The 23,317-nt window shown below is 39.3% G+C and overlaps 1 protein-coding gene across 1 annotated transcript; it reads left to right on the top strand.

Annotated features, from left to right (window-relative positions):
- Positions 1 to 4,528: 4,528 nt before the first annotated feature.
- Positions 4,529 to 22,901, top strand: LOC102429031 (alcohol dehydrogenase 1-like). The gene is made up of 9 exons (XM_006100288.1): positions 4,529 to 4,546; positions 9,820 to 9,921; positions 14,550 to 14,688; positions 16,587 to 16,674; positions 16,818 to 17,037; positions 17,218 to 17,478; positions 19,862 to 19,997; positions 20,814 to 20,952; positions 22,877 to 22,901. The coding sequence occupies exons 1-9, from the start codon at positions 4,529 to 4,531 to the stop codon at positions 22,899 to 22,901; spliced, it is 1,128 nt and encodes a 375-aa protein (XP_006100350.1).
- Positions 22,902 to 23,317: the final 416 nt, after the last annotated feature.

Genomic DNA, 23,317 nt, shown 5'->3' with positions numbered 1-23,317 from the left:
TAGTCAATAATATTGTAATAACTATGTGTGGTGTCAGATGGGTAGTGGACTTAGGGTGACCACTTCATAAGTTACACAATTGTCTAATCACTATGTTGTACACCTGAAACTAAAGAAACAGATGGCTCTGCTACTGCTCCAGCATCATTTATTGAAGTCTCCCTTTTCCCTACTGAATTCCAGTGATGCTCTTATTATAAATCAAGACTGTATGTATGCGGATTTATTTTTGGACTTTCTATTGTGTACCATTGACTTATTTCTTGCTCCAGAGCCAAACTGATTTAATTACTCCAACTTTTAATAAGTTCTGATATCTAGAAGTTAAGTCCTCCAGTTTTATTCTTATTCAAGATTGCATTGACTATTCTAGGTCATTTGCATGTTCACATGAATTTCTGAATAACCTTATGGTTAGGTTTAACAGATATATATCTATTATATCTACATCTATAGATACCTCGTGTCCCAGAAATTCCACCTCTAAGGAACGTGTTCAAAGTAAAGAATGCAATGTCCACCAAAAGACATGTACAAGAATGTTCACTGCAGCTTTAATTATAATAATAAAAACTGCAAAGGACACAAATATCTAGAAATAGTGGAATAAATAAGTTGTATATTTGTAGAATGAAATACTACACAGAAATGAAAAATAACGAACAACAACTTTTTGCAACAATATGGATGAATGTCAAAGTTAGGTTGTTGAGAGAAAGTAGTTGGCACAAGAGTGAATGTTGTGTTTTGTTGATAATGCTCTTCAATGGGCTGCGCTGGTGTCACCAGTTTAAGTCTGAAGATAAAGTCCCTCTGTGAAAGGAGGCTGGGTGCAGTTTTTGCTGTTCAGCTGACCTTGAATAACACAGGTTTAAAATAAGCAAATATAGGATGTATATTTGTAAGCAAATATAGGGTGTCCCCCAAAATGTACACACATACTTTGAATAATTATAGAGCATGTTTATTAAAATACATTTCATTTTCAAAATTGAGTGAACAGCTATTAAAGAATGTATACATTTTGGAAGGACTTCTGTATTTTTGAATAAATAGTATAAATGTATTATTTACTATAGACAAAGTATGTGTTTTCAAAAGAGAGTAATACTCTGTGTTTCTGCTATAATAAAATTCAAAAACAAGCAAAATTATGCTATGATATTAGAAGTCAGTGCTTTCCATTGAAGATAGTGATTGAGTGGAAATATAAAGGAGTCCTCTGAGGTACAGAAAGTGTTCTAGTTCTTTATTTGGAAGAGGGTTATTATTGATATATAAATAAGTAAATATCCGTTAACTCTAGCTACTTATGATACATTTTACCACATATATGGGTTGTTGTTGTTTTGTCTGTTTTTAATCCTCACCAGAGGATATTTTTCCATTGATTTTTAGAGAGAGTGGGAGAGAGAGGGAAAGACAAAGAGAAATATCAATGTGAGAGAAGCACATTGGTTGGTTGCTCTCCTGTACATGCCCTGACCAGGGCCCAAGCCAGGGAGGGGCCTGCAACCGAGGTATGTGCCCTTGACCAGAATTGAACCCAGGACCCTTCAGTCTGCAGGCCAATGCTCTATCCGCTGAGGCAAACCAGCTAGGACGTTTTTTGTTTTTTTGTTTTTAAATTCATATCCTTAGTCTTAGCAATCCCATTTCTAGGAATCTATTTTATACAGATTATTCAAGATACAAACCAGTACTTTGTTTAAGAATGTTTATTTGTCATTTATGATATAAAAAATACCCTAATAGTACAACAAAAAAGATACATTTAAATTGTTGAAGGAATACATTTATGAATGAAATATAATAAAGCCACTAAAAGCTACATTTTAAAAGAAAATTTAACAGCATAAGACATAGTAATAATGTAATTTTAGGTTTTTAAAACGCAAAATACAAAATTGTATATATAATATAGTCTTAACTTTAAAAAATAAAATTTATATATGTGTAGAAAAAGTTCTAAAATACTTATAGTGATGTGATTTTGAGACTTTTTTCCCTTTTTGCTTCCTATATTTTCTAAAATGAGCCTATATCACTTATAATAAGAAAAATATTACTTTAATAAGAGAGACATGATAAGTATCTTGTCTAAAAGTTATCCACACTGAATATGATGGTTTAGGAAGAGGACAAAGTACAAAAGAACAGTTCCAACCTAGACATTTTATTCCTAACCTCCTGAAGTTGGAGGCAGACCATAACTGAGAATCAATCATGCCTAAGACTTACTTACAGGGGTACAGGAACTCCAGAGGAGTCTGAATTCTCAACTTCAGCAAGTCTGCTCTGCCAAAGTCAGGAACCTGGGTGGGAAGACTTAATGGCCAAGAAAAAGATGATAAAGATTATTTTTAGAAGTCAGAAAAGGAACAGCTACATATAATGGAAGAAAGTCAAAAGAAGAGTGAGTTTCAATAAGGGGGTAATCAGTAGTAATGAACTGTCAGAATGTACGCTGAAAAAGATGGCCATTGGCTTTACGGGAAAGGAGACTGCTGATAACATTAGATATGGCTGTTTGACGTGCTGGGGGTACAAAACCTAGTTGCACATGTGAAGGAGTAAGAGGGGGTGAGGAAAAGGAGACAAGTGCAATAGGTCTTTTCTTAAAAATCTATGACCCTGATTTATTGCTGACTTTGTAATCCTACCATACACCTCCTGAATCACTCTAGAAACTCCCCAAAGCTACAAATAAAAAATTACTGTCAAATTATACCTTGGCAAGTTCTAATTATTTAAACTTGAAAGTCAACCCACAGGTTAGTTGAATTGCAAAGTCCCATTTTCTTCAGAACAATTATAATTTATCAAGGCCAGTCAACCAAAGCCCTAATTAGTAATATTTGGCTCAGAACTCTTAACCCTCAATTAAAAGTGCCACATCAATATCCATTTTGACTCTCAAAGGAGCTTTGAGAAGTTTGTTTCTGTTTTTCTTTTTAGTGAAGGGATGATACGTTAAAGGGTTGACAGGTCACATTGAGAGGAGAAAAAATTATTAACACTGAGTTTCCTAAGCAGAGATAGGTGATGAAGAAGGAGGATAATATGAGTATAGATGCAGATACATGACTAGTAATTAGCACCTAAGGGAGATCCTATCTGATAACTTCCATTTAATTCATTTAATGTATACTGATTGAGCTCTTACTATGTATTAGACACTTTTCCAGACACTTTCAGTAGAGAAATATAACAAGAGATTCAAGAACATTATTCTTAAAAAAATTATATTCTAGAGGAGGGATTTAGACATTAAACACTAACAAATTTGAGAAATATATTGGAGGCAGAGCTGGCAGAACTTGTTAATGAATTGGATATGGAGCTACTGGATGAATTATCTGTATTGTAAGTTCATCTCCTGAATGAAAGGGGAATGGAGGAGGAGGGGGGGATAGTCAGATATTTGACATGAGTGTTGAAAGACTGCCAGTTATTTCAGGAAATTGCACATCGGCTTGGCTAGGACAATGTTGGATTGTCAAGCAATGTTGAGACTTCATTTGATCTTGGTGAACAAGAATTTACAATGGAACCAACCTGCCCTGTGATTTTCCCCACCCACCTTCAGCTGCTCAGGGGAATCAACTTGGCTGTGGCAGTAGCTGCCAAATTCTACCCCAAACCCACAACTCTGGCTAGATGTCATTGGTCCAGGAGTGAGCACCTGATCGAAGATGAGCAAGGAGAGCCTTCCTTACATTTTTTACTTAAGATGAGAGACAGACCTCCTGAACTGTCTTGTTGCAGTTGTTAGATTTAAGAATCAAATGGTCTTTTTGTGACCATATTTCTCGTATTTGGCAAAAGCAAGCTGGTGGTGAGAAAGTGAAATCAGTGTGCTGAGAGACATCATAGTAATAACGGAAAACAAATAGTCATGCCATGCTATGGGCTGGACACAGTTCTAAACATTTATCAGATGTTAACTCTCTTAGTGCTTATAACAAACCTATGAGGTAGGAAATACTCTCACCTTACTGAGGGGGGAACTGAAGCACAGCGAGGTTGGATTTCTTGCCTTCTTTCATAGCAGGTAAAAGACAAAACAAAGACTTGAATGCAGGTCTGTTAGTGCTAGTATCCATGCTTTTAACCACTATGCTGCACTGACTCACATAAGAGAGAGGCAAAATCCCATTGAAGTTTAATTGATTTGAGTTTCTGCTCCCAGTTGCTTTTCTGCCCTTGACCTTATTTGGTTGTTCATATCTGTCATGCTTTCTTTTAAGTCACCATTGCTACCTTCAAACTACTTCTCTCCTCATTTAGCATCCTCCCTCTCAAACCCCTCCATAATGATTCCTTTACATTTCTTTCTGTCCTTCACTTTCACACGTTTGCCAATCACTTCACCTCTCTGGTTCCCGCATATTGTGTAATGATTTTTAATGAGTTTCAGTGTATAAAGACTATAAGTACTTGGCCCTGTTTGCACAGGAGCAGAGTCCACAAGTGAAGTTCTCTCTGGTATACCCTAGAAGACACCAAGAAAACCAGAAAATTCATCATGGACACCTTGGGCAAAGTAAGTACTACCTTTAAAATAGATCCATATCATCTTGATTACTTATCCCAAAACTGCATATTGAAACAAAGTTAAAACTTTGTTTTCGCCAATCAGATTGCTAAAGAATTTAATGACAATAACCAATGTTTTCCCACCTGTGGAAATTCATCCGCCACTGCAGGGAAAATAAATTGCTAGAAAATTCTTGGGTGATAGTTTGACAATATTGTATCAAATACCATGAAAATGTAATTATCATTTGATTCAGGATTTTATTCCACAGAAATAATTATGTAGTTTTTATAAACAAGTTAACTGCTTCATTATTTTTAAGAGTAAAACACTGGAAACAACATCGGTCAAATACCAGGAAACTAAGTAAATTATGATATATTAGTCAATAAAGTCTGAAGTGGTTATTTTAAATTACCTGCAAAGTATTCATAATGTTAACTGAGAGAGCAGACTGTAGAGCAGCATCCTCAGTACGATTATACAAACATACACATACATAGGATGTTGATTGAAAAGACTTACCCTAAAATTTTAAAAACAGTAATAGCTGGTACCAAACTTGCAGTTTTTCCCTCTTTACCCTTGTCTGAGTTTTCCAATTATTTTAAATTTAATTTTTCAATTATGGTTGACATTCAATATTATATCAGTTCCAATATTTGCTTTAGACATTTAGATTCGCCTACATTGGGTGCATAAATGTTTACAAGAGTTTCATCCTGTTCTTGGATTGATTCCTTTTCCATTATGAAATGCCCTTTTTGTCTCTTGTTATAGCCTTTGTTTTAAAGTCTATTTTGTATAATATTTTGTCTGATGTAAGTATCGCTACCAGCTTTTTATTTTGCTTCCTTTGCATGAAATCTCTCTCTTTGTCTTTACTTTGGCATTTTAGTTATGATGTGTCTTGGGTTCATCTTGTTTGGGACTCCGTGCTTCCTGGAATTCTGTGTTTATTTCTTTCCTCAGAATAACTAATACTTTGAGCTCTATATCTGGTTGATTGTTTGTCTCCATTTTATTTAGTTCTTTTCCTGGGGTTTTGCACTGTTCTTTATTAAGGATGTGTTTCTCTATGTCCTCATTTCAGCTGTATCCCTGTGTTTGTTTCTATGTATTAGGTAGATCTGCTATGTGTCTCCAGTCTTTGTAAAGTGATCTTACGTGGTAGATATCTTGTGGGTACTCCAGCGGTGGCCCTTGTGTGAGTAGTGTGTGCTCTCCTTTTGTAGTTGAGACTAGATCGCTGTTGGCATATCAGTGGGTGGAGACTGACCCTCCAGCTGGCTGGCAGTGAGGACTGGCTACAGCACATGAGCTTTTGGTAGGGGGCTGACTCCCTAAAGCAGAACTTATTTTAGTGGGACTCTGCCTGCCAAGTCTACCCTTTGGGTGTGTCATCTGTGGTGCTAATTGGGTGGTTCTCTGGTGTGGTCTGAAGCCAGCTACAAGGTGTGTTGGTTCTGGAGCCTCTTATAGGCCACAATTAGCTGCTACCTGTGTCTGGAGCTACAAAGTGATCTACAGTTGATCATTGCCTTTCCTGGACTTGGAAGCACCTGGGAGTGGTTATGCTGTGAACTGAGGTTGGCTGCCACGAATGCCAGGCTCGGAGCCATTTAGCAAGAGGCACAGGGCATGCCAAGGCCAGCTGCTGCTTGTTTGGGGTTTGTGGATCTTTGAGACGTTTTAGAAAAGTCTCAGCATGGGCCTAGTTGGCCGCTTGTATAGAACGGTCACTGAAAAAGTGACTCTTCTATGCAAGTTGCACAAGATGGGTGGGGCAGGGGCTCAGGGAATCAGCAGGATGGGGCTAAAGCAGTGTCAGCCAGGTTAATGACTACTCAGATTCAGTGCCTATGGCTGTGTGTGAGGAGAGTTCAACAGAGAAACAATAGTGCCTGCCAGCACTTCCTTCCCAGAGAGGGCGGCCCCTCCCATTCTCATCCTGAAGCCAGACAGTTCCTCTTCCTTCATATGTCCCTGGTACTTTCTAAGTGTCTGTGCCATTTCTGGGGCTTAGGGCAACTCTTTGTGAGCCAGTGAGTCTGTACTCGAGCCCCGTGGATGTACAGCAGCCCTCTTTCTCGCCCGGATAGAATCCCCACTGACTTTCACAGCCAGACATGGTGGGGATTCCTCTTCCTGTCACTGGTGCTGAGCTGGGGAGCCTGGTGTGGAGCTGGGACCTCTTGCTTCTGACAACCGATGGTTATGGAATCAATTCAATAGGACTCCCCAGTTTAGGGTGCAGTGAAGAAGAAAACTTTATGCAATCCAAACATCTCAATTGTGACACAGCACAGCTGTGAAATAACATGGCTTTTAGGAGGGCCTGGGAGAGGTGGTCCTGGGGCAAGGCCCCTCTTTGGCTAAACAGTTCTGCTCTGCTCTGCTCTGCTTGTGCTGGTCTGCTCCAGTGGATACACATTCTTCAGCCTTCAGTGGAAAGGGAAAGTGTTCTCCCAGAGTTAGAAGGGAACTGACTTATATAGACAGAAGTCCCCACTTCTGGTTCCTGATTGGTTTGTCCTAATGCAAATGAGGACTCCCAATTCTTGAAGTTTGATTGGTCCAAAAGACACTGTAGTGATTGGTCAAAATGGAGCCACTCTAATTAGTCAGTGAAAAAACTGAAGGGGGATATAGCTGCACAGCTCTGATTGGATAGAGGAAGCTTTAGTCCTATTGGTTGAGATAGGATTCCAGGAGCTCTTTTATAAGGGCTGGTTCAGATGGCAGAAACACAGTGCAGGAAGGCAGTTCAGAGCAAGCTTCTTTCTGAAGTGCAGTTTGCATGAGGGGCCCTTGTGTAGAAATGGCTGCTGGGCTCTGTTTTGTTTTGTTAGTTTTAATTTGAGCCTAGTTAGCCCTTGTTGTAGGCATCTTTTTTCTCAAGTTCTACACTTCTTGGGTGTGTACATTGGAGAGGTGGAGGGCGGTCCTCTGCAGTCAAGATATCTTCCCTATTCTTAACCGTGGGTTGGGACCAGCACCATGTCACATCCCTGCCCGTCCAACAGTCTCAACTTTATAGCCTTAGTTATAGGTGTTCTGTCCAACTAATCCAGTGGTTCTCAAGAGTGGCTGTTCTAGAATTCAGTTGTAGTTTTGATGTGACCTTGGGAGGAGGTGAGCCAGCATTTACCTACTCTGCTACCTTGATTGGAAGTATTTTCTAGTTGTTTTTTTTTTTTTTTGAGTGTGTATCATTTTTGAAATTAGGAAAGTTTTTTCATGAAGTCTATAGTCTCACTTGAGTTTGATAAGTGAAAGCAGAATAATTCTATCCCCAGAAAAAAAGTAATATTTTCTATAACATTTTCTTTAAAATTTTTGGTGGCATTTGTCCCTTTTCTCTGTATTATAAGGCATTTATTATCTCTTCTTTAGTATCTAAATTCCTAAAGACATAACAGATTTATCCAGTTCAGTATATGTTACAATTAGTAAGGTAGTAAACTTACAAATAGAGTATACATGAAATTATGAAGGGTACTAGTGTTTGGTATTAAGATGCATCAAAAAGTTTAAGTATTTAAAGAATTGAGGTGCTGGTGTAAGAATAGAGAGAAAGATAAACAGAATAGAAGCAGTTTCCAAAAAGAAACTTGTAAATGTAAACACATATAGTAAAGTTACTAATTTTTTATATATTGTATTTGTAACTGTAATATCTACTGATACACATTAATATTTCTCTTTGGTCTCCATCATGGGAGGGATGTATTTAACTTACAATGTTAAAAATGGTGTAGTTTCATGTTTCTTTTGTTGTTGTTGAGCTATCTTTGGTTTAAAATCATCTGAGTTTTTTATTTTTAATTTATTTATATTGTTGAAAGTATTACAGATGTCCCCCTTTTTTTCCTCTAATTTAAGCAGAAACAAAAGAAACAAGAGTTCATCCTGGGACAATTCATTTAGGTTCCATAACTTCACACAATGAAATAATTTTCAGTTGAATTTAAAAGAAATATTTTAAAATCAAACTATAAAAATCTAGAAAAAAATAAATATTTATTTGGTCTTTAAGAATTTTCAAAATATAGAGATGGAATAAAAAAACACACAAAGAAAAAGATACTTTTATAAACCAAAATTTAAAAATGTGTGTTTATGTGTGTGCATGCATATACCTTCATAAAAAGTTACAGGTCAGAAATCAGCAGGGGAAAATAATGTGACAAGTTGACAAACAACAGGTGACTGCTTTAATGAGGTCAAATGATTTAAAAAAACACACAGCAAGATGTCAGTAGATACTTACGTAAATTATATGACTAAACACTCCACAATAGAGAATAATAAGTGCAATTAATATAAAGAACATTGAACATCACTAACATTCAAAATACACTAATTAAATGAAATAACTAGCTCTTTCTGCCTGTCTAATATTATATTTTTAATGACTTATAGTCAATGCTAAGGAGAGTGAAATCAATGATGATATAGATATTCTTTTATATTTCTATAAATGGTGCCATATATCTCAACCTTCCTGTAAAGAGATTTGGAAATCAATTTAGTCCTAACAATTTCTCTATCCTTTCCAAAGTAATTCTTACTTAAGAAAGTCAGGCAAGTCCTAGCTGGTTTGGCTCAGTGAATAGAGTGTCAGCCTGCGGACTGAAAGGTCCCAGGTTCGATTCCAGTCAAGGGCACATGCCTGGGTTTCGGGCTCGATCCCAAGTAAGGGGTGTGCAGGAGGCAGCGGATCAATGATTCTCTCTCATCGTTGATGTTTCTATCTCTCTCTCCCTTCTCCCTTCCTCTCTGAAATCAATAAAAATATATTTTAAAAAAGAAAGTCAAGCAAGTCAAAATTATAAACAAAGTTGTTCACAATATTCTTTATGATACTCAAAACAATGTAAATAACTACCTGTCTTGGTAATTACTGATTAAGCAAATTAGGACACATTCAAATGATGAAATAAAAGTAGCCACTCACAATTATGATTTCAAAGCATTTTAAAGTGATGAGAAAATGCTTATGAACAAGTAAAGGGTAAATGTTCAATACCTGATGGCTGTTATTAGCAATAAAGCAGAATAAAAAATGCTTATATGACATGATCTCAACTACATACAAATACTATAAGAGACTATAGGGATATATGCTAAAATTTCAACAGCTTGATCCTGAAATTGCAATGATCTCTTTCCTTTATTATTTTTACAAATTTTAACAAGTTAGTGCCATTTGTGTGATCAGAATAAAAGCTAAATGTTATTGCTAATGATGTCCTTTTATTGTCCTGTGTCAACAGACAATTACATGCCGGGCAGCCATTGCCTGGAAAACAAATTCTCCTCTTGCAATTGAGGAAGTTCAGGTGGACCCTCCAAAGGCTGGGGAAGTTCGTATTAAGGTAAATCTAAGACTTCTAATCTTTACCTTAGAAGTTAAATGCACGAAACCCTGTCTTAGTGTTTAACTACATAATTTGTAGTTTTAATCTGTTCATTTAGTAAAAGAAGATTTAAAAATTAAGATAAATGAATGCAGTCAATGAATGCTTGAGATATTCTTAATAACAGTAAAATATTGGCAGTTCACTCAGCCAATATAATTACTTTTATTATAGTACTAGAGGCCTGGTGCACAAAAATTTGTGCACTCGGCGGGGGGGGGGGGGTCCCCCTAGCCCTGCCTGTGCCCTCTCACAGTCTGGGACCCCTTGGGAGATAACGACCTGCTGGCTTAGGCCTGCTCCCGGGTGGCAGAGGGCAGGCCCAATCCCTAAGTGCAGCCCCTGGTCAGGCTCAGAGCAGGGCTGATTGGGGAGTTGGGGCACCGCCCCATCATGCACAGAGCAGGGCGGATTGAGAGGTTGCAATGCCACCCTCAGTCACGCTCAGGATAGACTGATTGGAGGGGTTGGGGCACCCGCCCCCCCTGTTACACTCAAGGCAGGGTCAATGGAGAGGTTGCGGCGCCACCCCCTGTCACGCACAGAGCAGGGCCGATCAGGGGGTTGGGGCGCTGCCCTCTGTCACTCACAGAGCAGGGCCAATCAGGGGGTTGAGGCGCTGCTCCCTGTCACTCACAGAGCAGGGCCGATAGGGGACCTGGGCACCGCCCCCTGTCACGCACAGAGCAGGGCGGATCAGGGGGTTGGGGCGCTGCACCCTGTCACACTCAGGGCAGGGCCAATGGGGAGGTTATGGCTCTACCCTGTCACACACAGAGCAAGGCCCATGGAGGGGGGTTGGGGCGCCACCCTCTATTACCCACAGAACAGGGCTGATCAGGGGGTTGGGGCGCCACCACTGTCACACTCGGGGCAGGGCCGATGGAGAGGTTATGGTTCTACCCTGTCACACACAGAGCAGGGCTGATCAGGGGGTTGGTGCACTGCACCCTGTCACACACAGAGCCGCAGGGCAATCGGGGGATTGGGGAGCTCCCCCCCATCAGGCACAGAGCAGGGCTGATCAGGGGGTTTGGGCGCTGCCCCCTTTCAAGCTGATCCCAGTGCCAGGAGCCTCGCTGCTCCGCTGATCCCGGTGCTGGGAGGCATATTACCCTTTTACTGTATAGAATAGAGGCCTGGTGCATGGGTGGGGGCCGGCTGGTTTGCCCTGAAGGGTGTCCTGGATCAGGGTGGGGGTCCCCACTGGGGTGCCTGGCCAGGCTGGCTGAGGGGCTGAGGGCTGTTTTCCCGCTGGCAGTTGACTAACCGCTCCTTGTTTTCTTTTTTTTTTTTTTTTTTAATTCTGGGCCAGTTCTGGGCCAGCTTTAGCTCTGAGGCCTCACTGCTGAAAACATGGATACAATGTTGCGGTCCGGGGCTGACTGAAAGCCTGTTTTGTTTAGCTTCTTATTTGCAACATAGTAATAGTTGCTTAGAGTTGCAGTTGAGAGGCCGGCAAGTGAGGGGGGGAACGTTGGAGTCCGCAGTCCCTGAAGCAAGCCTCCCTGCTCGCTTCAGTGCATGGCTGCCAGCCGCCATCTTGGCTGACAGTTAATTTGCATAAGGATACGCTGATTAGCCAATGGGAAGGGTAGCGGTCGTATGCCAATTACCATGTTTCTCTTTTATTAGTGTAGATTACTTAGTATTAAATTTTTTACTTAAATTATATAATATCATAGACCAATATACTTGACGATGTGATCTAGAATGTGTTTTAAGTGTTACTTACTTTTCATTCTGGGGAAAAGGACAATGAATGCATTTCCCCACATTTCTATGATACAAATGAATATTTAGTGACTAACAGACTTATTTTATATCTCAATTGTGTTGTGCTCAGTTGTTATAAAAATGTCAGAATTTCTCTGAAAAAGTGCACCATGTGTAAATTTCAATTTCTAAGAATGAGCAGCTGGACTCTGTGATGGTATTTAAAGTCATTTGAAAGCGTTAAAAATTATTGAACAGAGCTTAGACCAAGGACTGGAAAACATTGATTTGTCAAAAGCCCCTCACCGCTCTCAAATCAACCTCTCAATCAGTATATCTCAAATTTTATGAAATCATTAAATACGCAAGATTAAGAGTACTTTTGCTTAAAGTCTTATTAAACATTAAAGTCACCTATCTTCTAATTTAAGACCAGGAAATTCAACACTTGATTCAATGAATGCAACAAACACTTAAAGCTATGTGCTTCTAGTCCATAACTAATTAAAGTAGAAGGTATAGAAGGATGGTTCAAAGAGTAACAGAGAAAAGGAAGGAAGGGAAATAGAAGGATGCCAGAAGGAAAGAGAGATGGAGGGAAGGAGGAAAGTAGAAAAAGATAGTTGGGCAATGAAAGACAAAACAGGAAAATATGAGAACTAACACTAAATAAATTATCAACTGTCTGTTGTTACAGTGAAGACTTTCTTTCACCAAGGAGAGAGGTTGAAAAGAAAAAAGAAAGGTGATAAGAATGTACACAAAGGAAGGTCTTTGGTAACTGACCATTATTGAGAAGTTACATCATCTATTTCATTCATACAGAGGGCATTTCATTAATCCTTAGTTATTGTGTACTAGATCATCATCATTGAAATATTTAGAAATTAGCCAATATTTTCTGTTCTTACATTGATATGCTCCTTAACTGCAGAGGCTGCACCTTAAATAATAACTCCAGAAGAACTTACCATGGTGAAAGTTACACAGCAAGGACCAGAGCAATATCACTTTGAATCCTGGATAAAATCAAGGTTGAGGCCTGGCCAGAGTGGCTCAGTTGGTTGAGTGTCATTCTGTGCACCAAAAGTTTGTGGGTTTGATCCCTGATCAGGCCACATACAGAAGGCAACCCATATACCCTGAGTGTCCAGATTATTATGACCACCTGACATTTGTAGGCAAATTAGCTATAATTTCACTCTGAAGTTGCTAGAGGACCAGATCATTATAAATAGGGAAGCAGGTTGTTTACCATGACAGTAGAAGTGATTTTTTCCCCTGAAGATATGGGTAAACAATTCGATTTAATAGCCTTTGAATGTGGGATATATTTGAACATGAGTGGCCAGATTATTATGACCACCTGACATTTGTAGGCAAAATAGCCATACACTGCATTTGTATGGGATATGGAAGCCGAAGGCCTGTTTGAACACCTTTGCTGTCTGAAGTTACCAAGATAAAACATCTCCAATTTGCACAGGAACACAAGGATTGCACAGCTGAGCATTGGAAAAAAGTCATGTGGTTCGATGAATCACGTTTCCAGTTGCATCACGCAGATGGCAGAGTGAGAATTTGGCGGAAACAGCATGAAAGCATGCACCCCACATACATGAGTACAACCCTTCAAGCTGATGGGGGCAGTGTTATGGTTTGGGGCATGTTTTCTTGGCCCTTTAATTCATGTGGAACAACGTCTGAATAGCACAACATACCTAAGTATCATTGCTGATCAAGTTCATCCTATCATGTTGATGGCGTATCCCAATGGAGATGACTTCTTCCAACAAGACAATGGGCCATGCCATGGTACTTGTATTGTGCAGGAGTGGTTTCAAGAACATGAGGGAGACTTTACCTTGCTTAGGTGGCCCCCACAATCACCAGATCTCAATCCAATTGAGCATTTGTGGGAAGAAGTTAAAATTGAGCCATCAGGCAGCTGGTTCCACAACCATCAAATCTCACAGAACTGGACAGTGTTATTCATCAGGCATGGTGTCAGATTCCTTGCACAACCTTTTAACATCTCGTGGAGTCAATGCCAAGAAAAATGGCCGCAGTATTGAAGGCAAAAGGTGGCCCAACAAAGTTCTGATGGGGTGGTCATAATAATCTGGCCACTCAGTATGTGTATATATTCCACGTTTAAAGGCTGTTAAATCACGTTGTTTACCCATATCTTCAGGAAAAAAAATCACTTCTACTGTTGTAAACAACCTGCTTCCCTATTTATAATGATCTGGCCCTCTAGCAACTTCAGCGCGAAATTATAGCTAATTTGCCTACCAATGTCAGGTAGTCATAATAATCTGGCCCTCAGTGTATATAATCATGTCATCTGCAAATAGTGACAGTTTTAATTTTTTTTCCAAATTTGGGTACCTTTTATTTCTTTCTCTTGCATGATTACTCAGGCTAGGACTTCTACTACTATGTTGAAAAATAGTGACAAGGGTGGGCATCTTTGTCTTGTTTCTGATCTTAAAGGAAAAGCTTTCAGTTTTTCACCTCAAAGATGGTGCTATTGATACATGGTCAAAAAGTCCTTCATTGTAATTGCCCCTCATATTTCAAAACTGTTTTATGACATGGGCTGTACAAAGTAGATTTCAGAAAAACTCAGTTTATTTCCAGGTCTGAAACATGTGCCATATGACTTTGGGCAAGTCATTCCAAGTCTTTGAATCCCCCTTTCCTCACCTCTAGGTTTGGGATAATAAGGCCTTCCCTGTGTTCCTCTGAGAGTTGTTATAAATATCAAAGAGATAATTCATATAAAAATTTTAATAATCATCCTCAGATAAAAGAAAGAGGAAAAAAATTCAAACCAATTGATCTTTTGTCACTTAATTCCTATGCAGCTCAAATCTACAGGGATCTGTGGTTCTGATGATCATGTACTGAAAGGATTGGTCCCCATGCATTTCCCTTTAATCCCAGGCCATGAAGGAGCTGGTATTGTGGAGAGTATTGGCACAGGAGTGAGCTCAGTGAAACCAGGTGGGTAATGGGCCATAAAAGCCTTTCCATGAACAACCTGCCAAAGAGCTATCTTTACACAGTGAAGAAACTTATAATGCATTAACCTATTTATAGAAGAAATAACTTGGTTTACCTCTAGATTCTTCTAACTAATTATATATCATGATATTAAATGTATCTAGTCATTCCAAGAGTCACACAGTTTCCCTGCTGTCATCTCTAGCAATCCAGGGGTAGTGGTTGGGCCAAGTATATATTCATAGCCAAATGAATGTTGAGATGGGACCAGTGGACTTCTAAATAGATTGAAAACCTCTTAGGGTCAGGGACATTCGGGGAATATATATGTTTATATATATATATATATATTTTCCCCAAATGTTTAGTACAGGGCCTGTGTCAGGGGTAAAATACATTGAATGGGTTTGACAAATGAATAAATGTTCTAAACAACTAGAACATAGAACTTGAATTTTTATTAATAGGATGATAGTGCTATTTCAAAGAATCAAAGAAAGCAAGTATATCCTCTTTCCAAGACTAATCAAAAGGGACCTTGGTATACCTATTCTGAGCATGTCTGAAATTATCCGAGTGAATAAAAGCAGTCACATGGATTAAGATATTAGAAACACTCACAGCCTGTAGCCACGCACACAGAGAGAGCTAGGAAAGTGCATGGTCAGAACATTCACAAGCTGCCATCAAGGTATTCATTTGCCAAGCAAGTATGGATGTTTACCCTACATATGACACTAGTTATAGTAGGAGGGACAAAAGTAGAAAGTCATGGCCTTTACATCTCCAAGAACATACTGCAAATAGGAGGGATATATACTGTAGCTACTCTTCAGGTAGAAAAATTCCAGTGCAAGTTTTATTGAAAATGATGAGCACTTGAAGAGAAAGGACGAGAGCAGAACTTCTGAATTTGAGATCCAGTACCTTTGGGTCAGTGAAGGTACGATGTGCTCTATCTAAACTACAAGAGATTTTTTAATGCCAACTAAGCTCTGCAAGAGGCCGAAGGGGAGTAGTTTCTGCGTTGTAAAAGTTTGTAGGGACTAGTATAGGAACAATATTGTAGAACTCTGCCGAGGCCTTTGTAAGTGGTGATGATCATGTTGATTTTCTTCCCTGACCCTACACTTAGTCTGCCCCCCTAGGGCCCAAGAAGGCTAGCTAGTAACTGGATCCAAATGTAATCAATATTCTTCCCACAACTCTGCAACTTAGAAGCCACCCTCCATAGAAAGTGCTCCAGAAGCAGGAAGAGGAATTACTTTTATTCTCTGAAGTTACCATGTCTTGGAATTTAGCCTCACTAAGAAACATGTCAGAGGTCTGTCTGCTATGGCTCAGTGTGGGGAGACTATGAGGAGGCCTCCTAATAAAAATAGAATAGTGAGAGTGGATATAATAATCAGGGGCACTTTATTTTATATATGTGATTGCAATAGCGTTATAGTTGATGAACTATACATGAATAGCATGAATGTGGGGCAGCGAGACTCAGTAAAGAGAGTTCTGCTGTTATCTAGCCAGGCCACTTTAGGCAGGTGGCAACTACTGTGGAACTTAAATCTTTCAAAGGGATTAAACTAGATGATATCACTAAGATTCAGTCCTGATTTCATTATTCTATTTTCAGAATAGAGGCAAGCCAACTTACAACTCTCTATCAAATAGGGGATATCTCCAAATTTCCATTATTTGCCCAAAAGAATAATGGCATTTCTGAAACCAGGTTATATGGTTTCTTCTGCCAAACAACCATGGGAAATGTTATACTGGCTGCTGTAATCTGTCCACTCCAAGTTTTCAAGTCATCCAATGAAATCTTTATAAACACATTATTGTATTTCTGTTCCAATAATAATTTTAACTAATGATCACTTTTTTCCCCCTATATATAGGAGATAAAGTCCTCATACTCGTTATTCCACAGTGTAGAGAATGCAATTCCTGCTTGCACCTGAAGGGAAACTTCTGTGAGAAACAAGAGTTAGTAGATTAACCCCTCACTCTTTTACTAAATTGTTTATATTGTGGAAGCATTGACCTGTAGCTAAAGGTGCTCACTTTTCTCTTTACAACTCCATGTCCGTGCTGGTACCTGTGCCTGTGTCTGTGTCACTGTGGATTAGTGTTCTACCTGCTTCTGGATTAATGATGGATGGGACGAGCAGATTTACTTGCAAAGGAAAAAGGATTTATCACTCTTTCCGCACAAGCACCTTCTCTGAATACACTGTTGTGCCTGAGTTTTCAGTGGCAAAAATTGATGATGCTGCTCCTATGGATAAAATTTGTCTCATAAGCTGTGAGGTACCTACAGGCTATTGGGCTGCTGTTCACTCAGCCAAGGTGAGGAAGACCCCTGTGGAATAGTATGTGCCATAGTGATTTGCCTAGAAAACATTAAAACTAGACCAATGTTTCAACTGGTATTCCAAAAGTCTCAATGGTTGTTTTTGTTTGTTTATTTTCTTAATTACACGTGTCCAGGTTTGATTCCTAATACAAACATGTCTGGTGAATTTGTAGGTCACTCCTGGTTCCATCTGTGTGGTCTTTGGACTTGGAGGAATAGGCTCAGCCGTTGTCATGGGCTGCAAAGCCTCTGGTGCTTCTAGAATCATCGGAGTTGATATCAATGAGGAAAAATTTCCCCGGGCAAGAGCTTTAGGGGTCACTGATTGTCTGAACCCTCGGAACCTCAAGAAGCCAGTCCAGCAAGTGGTTAAGGAAATGACAGTCGTTGGTGTTGACTTTGCCTTTGAGGCCATTGGTCTCGTTGATACCATGGTATGTAGGCTTGGGGCACAATGAGATGTTTAACCAATGAATACACTTTAAATATCCTCATGCAGGTAAGTAAAAAATCTCCTAAACATATGTTTTAGAACTGTGAACCCCAAATCTAAAAATAGAACATAAATTTACTCTAAGGCATTCATTTTTATAAACAAACAAAATAGAAACAGACTCATTGATAGAGGACAGACTGACAGAGTGGAGTGGAGCAAGGGGGTTGGGTAAAATAGGTGAAGGGATTAACAACAACAAAAAAAACCTCATAAACACAAACAAAAGTATGGTGATTATCAGAGGGAAAGGGGGCTGGCAGATAGAAGAGGCTAAAGGGGGAATAAATGGTGACAGAAGGAGACTAGACTTAGGATGGTGAACACATAATACAGTATGCAGGTGATGTAATATAGAATTGTATACGCAAAACCTATATAATTTTGTTAACTAATGTAACCCCAATAAATTGATTTTTAAAATAAAAGAAATATATATTTAAAGATATGTCATTATAGTATACAAAGTTTAAACATGCTAAGGCCCATAATACCAATATTCCCTTTTCTTTATTCCTAGCTCTTCATATATGTGTTTATTTAACTAGAGGCCTGGTGCATGAAATTTGTGCATGGGGGTAGGAGGGTGTCTCTCAGCCCGGCCTGCACCCTCTCCAATCTGGGACCCTGCCGGTTCGTCCGGCAGTCGGACATCCCTCTCACAATCCAGGACTGCTGGCTCCTAACCGCTTGCCTGCCAGCCTGAATGCCCACAACTGCCCTCCCCTGCGGCAACCCGCCTCCCCCACCCCTCCCCTGCGGCAACCCGCCTCCCCCACCGGGACCCACCTCTTCCGCACAAGGCGGTGGAGACACCGGGACCGGCCTCCTCCACACTGTGCAGAGTCACAGGACCTCCAGGCCTCACTGTGCAGAATGGCTGCCGGGCCTTGCCTCCACTGTGCACGTGGCCATCTTGTGATGATGTGAAGGTGCGACGACCTAGGCTATTATTAGTATAGGTCAGTGATGGTGAACCTTTTGAGCTCGGCATGTCAGCATTTTGAAAAACCCTAACTTAACTCTGGTGCCGTGTCACATATAGAAATTTTTTTATATTTGCAACCATAGTAAAACAAAGACTTACATTTTTGATATTTATTTTATATATTTAAATGCCATTTAACAAAGAAAAATTAACCAAAAAAAATGTGTTCGCGTGTCACCTCTGACACGCGTGTTATAGGTTCGCCATCACTGGTATAGGTTATATACATTATTTATTTCCCATCGGATATTTATGTGTGTCCTGTGTCAGAATCATCCATTTGTTTGAAAAAATTAGCTTTTATGCACCTGTGTTACATTCTAGGGATAAAAGGGTGAATAGAATAGGCACTGCACTCTTGGATCTTACAGGTTAGAAGAGGGAATATAGACATTCAATACATTTCAGTACGTAGCTAATGTACTTAGCCAAAGATTGAAATAGAAGTAGTAATATAGGCAATAGGAAAGAGACAAGGCAAAATGGAGGAAAAGGGGGAAGACAGCAGAATTAAGACCCAGAAAGGAGGTGAAAACAGATAGATACAGCCCTAACCGGTTTGGCTCAGTGGATAGAGCGTCGGCCTGTGGACTCAAGGTCCCAGGTTCGATTCTGGTCAAGGGCATGTACCTTGGTTGCGGGCACATACCCAGTAGGGAGTGTGCAGGAGGCAGCTGATTGATGTTTCTCTCTCATCGATGTTTCTAACTCTCTATCCCTCTCCCTTCCTCTCTGTAAAAAATCAATAAAATATATATTTTTTTAAAAAAAGAAAACAGATAGATATGAAGAAATACTCTATACATCTTTAGAAAATTGACTTTTTGAATTAAAAAAATGAAACTTCACACACAAATATGTACATATTTGTTTTGTTTTGTTGTAATAGAAATGAGTTGGACAGAAAGTCATGGCAAGTAAGAAGGTTAGACAAAGAATACAGGGTATGGCCTTTGAGGTGGTGGGTATTTTATTTAATAAACACATGGTGCTTACTATTTGCCAGACAGTCTTCTAAATGTTTTAAGAATGACAAATCACTTAATACTCATAACTCTATGAAGTAGATAGTATTATTTTATTATTATTTTTTTACAAATAAAGAAGTTGAGGCATTTGAAGGTTAAGTAACTTACCTAAAGGTCACACAGATAGCCGAGTCTGTGCTTTTACCACTAAACTCTATTGGTTCTCTAATGGGATCCCATCACTGGCAGTCTTGAAGTTGAAGTTGAAGTAGCCCCTGCCCAGGAAGAGGTTAGAAATCCTTCCACCTCTGGTGGTACTTGCTATTTATAAAAGGAAATGTACTTATATTGATGATTATCATTGTCAGCTTGCTGCTTGGGATTCCTGCAACCAGAGCTATGGTGTCTGTCTGATCATTGGGTGGGCTCCACCAAATACAAAGCTTTGCCTTGAAGCAGAAACGATTATCTCTGGACGGACAATGAAGGGTGTATGTTTAGGAGGTAGGTGGGTGAATAAATGGAACCAGTTTGTTGATCTCATGAAATCATTTTTAATTTTGTAGAAATATGGAATTCAAAATTCCTCTCCTTGAAGAAACACAGCTATAATGGTAGAAGCCTCCAAAGATTTCTCCTCCAATGAGTTTGTGCACTTTGCAAATCAATTTTAGTTTATTTAAATAAGCAACTTTTTAAAGTTTGAATAAAATATTATCTCATGCAAAATAGTTTTGGCATTTTTTCAGTGTTTGAAATAATTCAGTCAACTTTGGTTCTAAATTGGTGGCTTCAGTTTGTTGTGCTATTTTATAACAGCAATGCTCTTTGGATAATTATATCCACCAACCTGGTGTTGTGGCACTGATTTTTGCCTTCCCAGAGGAGCCCTTATTTCTGAGCAATACTGAGCAACAGCTTTAATAAATTAACATTCCCATCTCCACCCATTCCTCTGATGGTAAGTTCCCAAGCCATCACTATATGTGTAAATAAAGAGAGGAGAAAATGGTTGTGCAATAGTAAACCCAGGAGGGGGGTCAAAGACTGGTAGTTGAAAAGGGCCATTTTCCACTCAGTAGCATGTAAATATGGACCCAATTTTTCTTCAAAAGAGTTCTAGGTAACAGAACTCTTTATGGAAGCCACATTTAGCAACAGAAGTCAATGGCTTCTGATGTACAAATCCATTATTTTTTATGTTCAATGGTAACTTTTCAGAGGAACACTATCCATCTCCATGAATTATTTGATTTTTTTTCCTTTTTGTTGGTTTGGTATTTCTCACATCTTATTACAATAGCTTTTTTGTTTTTGCAGATTATAAAACCAGAGACTGTATTCCCCAACTAGTGACTTGTTACCTGCAAAATAAAATTAATATAGATCCATTAGCAACCCATCAGCTTCCTTTTGACCAAATCCACAAAGCTTTCGAGTTGTACCATGCTGGAAAAGTGTGAGTGTTTTATTTTATAATCTTCTATATTCTGAACTATATTCAGAGAAAATCATTCTTCAAGCATTTCTAAGATTGAAGAGAAAGAGATGGCTACTTGGGCCTTCAATATTTTTCATATGCTCCACCCTATTTGCTACTAGGATAAGAAAAGGTCTTACCTGCAGGCCCTTCTTTGGGAAAGACCCACATCAACCTATTTCAAAGAAATGTTCAAGAATTTAGTTTAACACTAAGAAACATTCTAACCCACATTAGTCAATTATGTGTTATTTTTCTGGTTAAAGAAATAACCTAGAATTGTTGGGGTCCAGCCCCAACAGGTCCAGGGGTTCCCAAAGGTGTGGACGGAGTCGGCGAAGAAGGAATGACACAGAGGCAGCGTTCAGTTGATCAGCATAGTTGGGTTCTCTCTTTATTGTCCTGTTACATCTGTATTTATACTATTTGATCCTATAAGCATGCCTCTATAATCACATCATGGTATGTTTTGGGTCCTCCCTTCACCTTCTACAGTTCCTTGTTTCATGTCCATAGTTTCTTATCTGACCTTTGCCAAAAATCCCATCTCCATCTAGTTCTGTTGATTTTAATCCTACCCATTCTATTCCAAGGTGTTATCTCCATTCCAAGGTCACTACTCTACTTTTCTGTTAAGCTACAAGGAAGTAACTGAAGGAGATTATCCTAAGTAAAGACCATGTAGCTTAATTGTGATTGTTTGTAGTTAAGGTGATTAACTACCCGCCTGGCACTTAGTTAAGGGGTTTTACTGATTTATTCCCTTCCTTAGTCCTGTTAATCCCTAACTCCAGGGAAAAAATCCCCACCTGGGGAAAAAACCTTTCTTGGGGAGGTGGTCCTGGTTAAAACACATGGCGTTAAGAGGGGGAGCAAACATATGCCATATACGCCAGGTCCCTTGAAACATATGCTGTGCAGATGTTTCTTCCCTGCAGCGACTGTGTCAAGCAGCAAGGGTGGACCAGCTTCCAGCATAGAATAAATGAGTTGACTTTATTAGAGTCTTACAAGGAATCTTAGAGGCAGAAGTTTAGACTCCACTCAAGACACAAATCCTTTCTGCATTATTTCTGACAAATGATCAGTCTGCTTTAGCTAGCACACCTTCAGGGATAGGTTATTCACTCATTGTGCTCATACATTCATTTATACATTCAAAACATATGTAGTGATGGCACACTCTATGCCATGAATGCCCTAAGTGCTGAAGATACATTGGAAAACAAGCAATAAGCAATAAATGGGGGATTACTCCTATGAAGATTCCAGTTTGATTCCCGGTTTGATTTCCTCATTCTGATTGCAAGCACATCTTTCTTCTCCAACTGCACCTATATTCTTTACTTGTTAAGCAATGTTTAAATAGGTTTAATCTATGTTTTTAAATTTTACACTGCTATCCCTTGTTGGTTTTGACCTAGCATGTCAGCCATTAAATCAGAAATGCAAAGTCAGGGAATCTCATATGAAATTATAGGAACAAATTATGAAGAGTGGAGGGAAGGGATTTATCAAGCAGTAAGCATACTGCCAAAGGAAAGGAACCAAGGGAACCCATTTTTCTTCCCTAACTAGACATGGGACTATATTCTAAAGCTACAAAAAAGCTTATCAGAAGCTGTAGCAAAGGGTTTTAATGTTTTTGTGGTCATGCAGCCAGAAGAAACAGTGCTGAAAGCTGGGGGCTTCCATTCATGGCTGATCCAGATGGTGATATGAAAGACATCCCAATCAGATGGTGTGGTGATATTTCTTATAGGTGAACTAAGGTGAAGATGGAGTTGGGAGTGGACATGGTTAAGCAATGCAGACTCTCATGATACAGTGCATAATTGCTTTGCTGAAATCATTGTTTCTCAAGCAATTCAATCATTTTAACATTGCACTTTTATGTTTCCAGCATCCGCTGTATTCTGCTGTTCTAAGATCCAAGATGATAAAAGGTACAAGATAATCCTTGGACACTTCCTTCTATTCCTATTTCACTTTCCTGATGGTTCCAGTGCAGTGGAATAAGGGGCATCAGAGATGGAAATGCAATGTGATTGTGCAAAATAAAACAAGTGTGTTTTGAATGTAATCATAATAAAATAACTTCTCAGAGAACAAACCTATAATAATAAAAGCATGATATGCTAATTAGACTGAACAAAGCCGAGGCTGGGAGGGAAGCCTGGGTCCTGGGTGCCAGAGGGAAGACGGTGCTGGCAGCCAGGGGAAGGCCTACTCTTGCATGAATTTCGTGCAACAGGCCTCTAGTATTATATAATTCATTCTGTGTCCTTTAAAAAAATGATGGGATTTAATTGGTGATATTGTTGACGCGACTATCAGCCCAGCT

The sequence above is a fragment of the Myotis lucifugus genome, unplaced genomic scaffold (genome assembly GCF_000147115.1).
Source record: "Myotis lucifugus unplaced genomic scaffold, Myoluc2.0 scaffold_308, whole genome shotgun sequence".
Classification (NCBI taxonomy): Eukaryota; Metazoa; Chordata; class Mammalia; order Chiroptera; family Vespertilionidae; genus Myotis; species Myotis lucifugus.
Note: the sequence above shows the minus strand (reverse complement) of the source record. Positions and strands in the feature narration are given on the sequence as shown.